Source organism: Sceloporus occidentalis, unplaced genomic scaffold (genome assembly GCF_023333645.1).
Source record: "Sceloporus occidentalis isolate IW3139 unplaced genomic scaffold, rSceOcc1.0.p SCAF_252, whole genome shotgun sequence".
In the NCBI taxonomy this organism is placed as follows: domain Eukaryota; kingdom Metazoa; phylum Chordata; class Lepidosauria; order Squamata; family Phrynosomatidae; genus Sceloporus; species Sceloporus occidentalis.
In genome coordinates this window covers 1,046,442-1,051,852 of record NW_028317232.1, presented here as the reverse complement: position 1 = coordinate 1,051,852, position 5,411 = coordinate 1,046,442, and the positions used below count along the sequence as shown (strand labels likewise).

Genomic DNA, 5,411 nt, shown 5'->3' with positions numbered 1-5,411 from the left:
GGGCCTGCTCTCAGCCCAATCTGAGCTCTGGATCCAGATCCTCTATCACAAGAGATGCACTACATCGGCAGAACGTGCGCATTGATGTCATATCAGCATGTTACAATGTTTCAATGGACACTTTGAGAAGGTCTTTGAGGAGGCCAACTCATCCTCATTCTAATTGTGAGCGTCAAGGTAGGGTTCCCGCGTCAATGGACCCTCTCTGGAGCCACCTATGGATACCGGTCACACCAGCAAATCGTTACGTCAACATCGTCACCACCCTGTAAAATCCCACATTGTCTATCATAAGGACTTTGGGGTCTATGTAGAAAAAGTGGTTCTTGTGCAAAGTCGTAAAAGTGGTCTTCTCATCCAACAAAATGTTCCACCGATACATAAATACATAAAGAAATATTGTAATGTAAAAAAAAAAAAAAATAATAATAATAATAATAATAATAATAATACCAGCCAGATTAGAAAAGAAAAGAGAACAGGATAGATAGAGGGGAGAGGGGGGTGTCCTAGGGTAGAGAGATGGGGGTAACGCCACGTAATATACATTTTCCGATCATCCCAGAAACACATCATGGAAAACTGAAAGAGACCGAGACTGGGTGACAGTATAGGGAGTGGAAAAGATGAATACTATCTGGTAATAAAGATAAGAAGTGGATCAATATGTTAAGTAGCCATGATGTTAAACATAGTTGCAAAGAAGGAATTGGTTGTGATATGGGGAGGGGGTCAATAAAGGTGGAGGCAGCCTCACCTAGCGTGTGGCTATTAGTATGGATTATAAATAACGGGCAAGCTCGGTCCGCACACACACACACAACATCTGTTCACCGAGACTCCGCTTAGCCCAAGGTAAGTGTCAGCTCTTCTGGTTACCTTCTCTCTGCACTTTTTGGCCCCTGGTTATCAGTTGACATTAGGGTCTATCTGCAGCAGCAATGCCCAATCTGCACGTAGACACAACTGGATTTAAAGGGCGGCAGCTTGAGGCTTCTATAGGAAAACTGTAACAAGTAAATGCCTAACTTGTTTCCTCTTTATTTTTTTTGACTTTCATATGAGTTATGACATCATAAATGCCAATTCGATAACAGCGTTTATCACATAGATCTATTAGCATTTAGAATATTTATTGCGATGAAGTATTTTGTTTTTTAAAAGATATGTGAAGCAAGTTATGTATCCACACATGCGCATGCACAGTCAATGGCAGTGCACTCTGTCTCAGCTTCTTGGTTATTTATTGCTTTACTTTCATGGCGCCAACAATTTCCGCAGCGCATCTTCTGAGTGTGTGTGTGTTAGCGTGAGTGTGTGTGTGTGTTTGTGTGTGTGAGTCTCATTGATTTTGTTTCGGTTGGGTGAAATTGTTTTTCTAGTTTGTCTAATTTGGAGGGAGAGATGAATCCTATATAATAGAGCTTAGGTTAATTTCTGTGCCGTCATTTGCAGATCAAAATGTCTTACCCAGTCGAAATGCAGCCTACAGAGGTAAAGGGATTCACCCCCTCTAGCAGCCAGTGGAGTTCTGATGTCATGGACTGTTGTGAAGACACAAGTATCTGTAAGTTATTAAGGATAAAATTACTTTACGTGGTTTCAGCGTCCACATAGTGACAAGAAAGTGGCATTTTGTGGCAGAGGTCATGACATCTACAAACATGGATGCCAGGATCTCCCTCCTCAACACCAGAGAAAAAGAGACTTCAAGAGAAACTGTCGTTGAATCTGTGGCAATAGCTGGCAAAAACTAGCTATTCCACAGTTCTTCTCATCGCCCCATCCCCGTAAATCTGCAATATCCAATCACTTTCCACCAAAGGGGGGGGAATAACATAACTCAAGGGGAGAAGTACAGGGAATAATTATGCAGGACGTTAAAATGGCTGCTCGCATGGTATACACACCCAATGGTTTCCGATGTATTTCTGTTTACAATCTGCAAACATCATTACCTGACCCAGAATGGCCATCTGGCACACCAACTGTGCGCTACGTGCCGTCGCAGCTACATCAGCCAGACCTTGGCCTTAAAGTGCCAGGGTGGCTTCTTCATGGCCGGTCCAGCCCTCACCATTACATATGTTCAATGAGTTATTAAATTGGAGGAGTCTTTTTGCAGTCACGATGACATCCAGAATAAATCATTCTATATACGGTTACTAAGCCTTCTCTTCCACTCTCTCCTCAGGTCTATGTGGGGGATTTGTCCCTTGTATTTTGGCTTGCAGGGTAGCCAAGGACTACGGAGAGTGCTGCTGCCTGCCTTGCCTATTCGGCACAACGGTCGCCATGCGTACAGGCATGCGAGAGCGATATCACATCCCGGTAATGTGCTTTTACGAGTATTCTCCCCAATATCATACCGAAAAAAACCAAGTAAAATGCATTTCCGGATATCAATCTGTTGCCAATTATGATGTCATCTGAACACTTATACATGGCTAATTATTATACGTATGATAAATATGTTATGACACTTGTGAACTATGACATGCGTACAAACGCGTGATTAAGAGGATTAAGGTTTTGGCAACACAACCACAAGCAAATATACTACGCAGCTCTGGGGTTTAGGCACCAGGCCTGAAATGGCCAGTTGACACACCGGGCAAATGCCCAATGGGCCGCTGGTCATTGGTGCCCCATCAAACAGATACCTACCAGGGCCAGACTGGAGATCATGAGGCGGCCCTGGCACTTTATGGCCAGTGGCCACTTGATGATGTAAGTAAGGCCAACAGCGAGTACAGAGACAAGGGCCGTGCAATAAAGTGAACGTGGGCTGCGCTATAAACCAATTTTTTTTTTTATTACAGGGCAGTATCTGTAATGATTGCGTATGCCTCACGTTTTGTAGCCCCTGCACTTTGTGTCAGATGGCTCGTGAGCTGAAAGCCAGACAGTGAAGACAGAAGAGCCTTGAAGAATATCACCGGCAGTCATACGTGGCCCCTCAAAACGATCAATCATGGATTATAAATGTCACAGAATGGGTTGGATCCCTCTTTATGAAGCAACATAAAGTAATTTAGTTTAAAAGTATGATTTACAAAGAGCTGGGAATACGCATCCAGGACGTCGTACTCCATCTTTAGACATATGGGTGGCGTGGGTAGCCCACGGATCCTTGACGGATGTCAGCTCAATAAACTCAATAATATTATTAAGGAAAATGTATATTAAATACATGGCCAAGAGAGGGTTGCCAACATTCAGCCCCGGGCTCGATTTCATCCAGGTGGACCAGTAATAGAGCGGCCTAAAGCACATTTGAAAGACACCATGCATGGTCTACACCAACCAGCCTGACCCAAATGGGGTACAGAATGGAACTGTGTTTTGGAGTAAATTCTTTTTAGAGCTGGTTTTACTTTGTATGCAAGTAAATCAGGCAATAAAAGCAACCTACACTAATGTCTCCTGTTATTATTATGTTTGCCATGACACTTTCTTGTTATGAATAATAGAGAGTTGACATGTCCAGTGGGACAGCAGGACCTTCCTCAAATATCTGGACACTTGGGAAGTACGATGAAGAGTCTGGGTGTAATGTAGGAGAAAGGTAAACACTAGTTCTCACACAAACCCAAGTACAAAGTCCCATAACCAACGTTCTCCTCTGTATAATCTTTATTGTAGTGCCGTATAAAACGCACAAGGAAACATTTGTACAAGGTCACTGCCGGCCATTTCAACGGAGTGATTCTAGAATGTGGAGCTCAGACTATTAAAACAATACTAGGGCTCCTGCTGATTGGCCCTAAACAACCGAACAAACGTGTTCAAATAAATAATTTTTCTTCCAAAAAATTGTGCGCTGCCGAACAATGTGCCGGTTATTCTCCCCAATGACCTATTTAAACTATGGAGGCTGCGCCCGGGCACACGCTAAACGAACATAAAACTGTAACATGCATCTTCTCATATCCAGCTGGCGGTTACACTTCCATAATCTGGTGGCCGCCAGCCTTAAAGTTCCAGGGATACCTCATCATACCCAGTCCAGTTCTGCCCCCAACCAACCCAAGAAGCTGCAGCCCATCGGGGGGCGTTCATCGCCCCAACACAGTGATCCACCCTGAACATGGAGGTAGCCCAACCTTTTGAGATATTAGAAACCTCAAGGACTATTTTTAAAAGTTAGACATGAAAAAAAACCCAAAACAAAAACACAAATGTTTGCTTTATGATGCATACAATAAAACTATGACTGGTTATTCAGGTATTACTCCATCTCCCCTAAACATCAATATTTTTCCATGAGATAACTAGAGTAACTTCAGGACTCGCGGTGGGGAAAAAAAAAAAAGCTTGTTGGCAATAAACATTTTATAAGGAAGATAAACAAGCCCAAACCTTTGACAAAGATATAAAAAAATAAATCAAGCTCGGCAGCCAGGGATTATATGAACGGTTGCACACAAAGCAGGAAGTCATTCCATCGATGATACCCAGTCAACCCACAAACATCCTGGGTGTTGGCTGAGGGGTAAAAACATACAGGGAAATTGTGATACTTTATATAGAAGGAAGCACATTTTCAATACAAAGAGGTCTGGGTGCGCCAGGTTCATTATAAGCAGAAGTACAAGAAACAGGGCAGGTATTAAAAGGGGTAAATACTTGGTAGATGTCTCATAGCTCATTTTTGGTTCTTCAACATGACCTTCTGTCTTCCAGGAAGGTTCCCGAACAAAAATTAGAATCCTAGTTCGGGAACCTTCCTGGAAGACAGAAGGTCATGTTGAAGAACCAAAAATGAGCTATGAGACATCTACCAAGTATTTACCCCTTTTACTACCTGCCCTGTTTCTTGTACTTCTGCTTATAATGAACCTGGCGCACCCAGACCTCTTTATATAGAAGGAAGTACATTTTCAATACAAAGTATCACGATTTCCCTGTACGTTTTTACCCCTCAGCCAACACCCAGGATGTTTGTGGGTTGACTGGGTATCATGTCAGCCACGGACGTCAGATGTTAGACCTCTCTTTGTAATTTCTGAATTTATTATGGATTTATATATCCTGAGTAAGCAAGTTGAATGTGAACTACTGCACACAATAAAAAGATTAAGAAATCATGCACATGTAATAGCCACAGATACTTCAAATCTGAGTCCTAACATGCAATGTTGGGGCATCTGTCTGCAAGATGTGTTGAGGAACCCCCTCTTCCTTGCGTCCTTCCAATTGTAGAGCTGAACGTCATTTTGTGTGACATCAGAACCCAATTATGGAGCTAATAAAACATAGGTGCTAATTTTCTACATTAGTACCATTGGTGTCGGCTTCAGAGGATCCACTTGGGCCCCAAGAAACCTTTGCGGTCCATCTACAGCCTATGGGCCCCTCAGAGGTCCATCTACAACCTATGGGCCCCTCAGAGGCTAGTCTTACTCCTC

At 42.9% G+C, this 5,411-nt stretch overlaps 1 protein-coding gene across 1 annotated transcript; it reads left to right on the top strand.

Annotated features, from left to right (window-relative positions):
- Positions 1–1,461: 1,461 nt before the first annotated feature.
- Positions 1,462–2,912, top strand: LOC149276027 (cornifelin homolog B-like). The gene is made up of 3 exons (XM_089504012.1): positions 1,462–1,567; positions 2,195–2,331; positions 2,823–2,912. Exons 1-3 carry the CDS (start codon positions 1,462–1,464, stop codon positions 2,910–2,912), a joined length of 333 nt encoding a protein of 110 aa, XP_089360138.1.
- Positions 2,913–5,411: the final 2,499 nt, after the last annotated feature.

What these genes read in the sequence shown, in the direction of transcription:
- LOC149276027 (XM_089504012.1), top strand. Translation starts at nt 1,462, where the DNA reads ATGTCTTACCCAGTCGAAATGCAGCCTACAGAGGTAAAGGGATTCACC. An exon ending in TTGTGAAGACACAAGTATCT is followed by an intron (nt 1,568 to 2,194) that starts GTAAGTTATTAA and finishes CTCTCTCCTCAG; the next exon opens with GTCTATGTGGGGGATTTGTC. An exon ending in GAGAGCGATATCACATCCCG is followed by an intron (nt 2,332 to 2,822) that starts GTAATGTGCTTT and finishes TTTTTATTACAG; the next exon opens with GGCAGTATCTGTAATGATTG.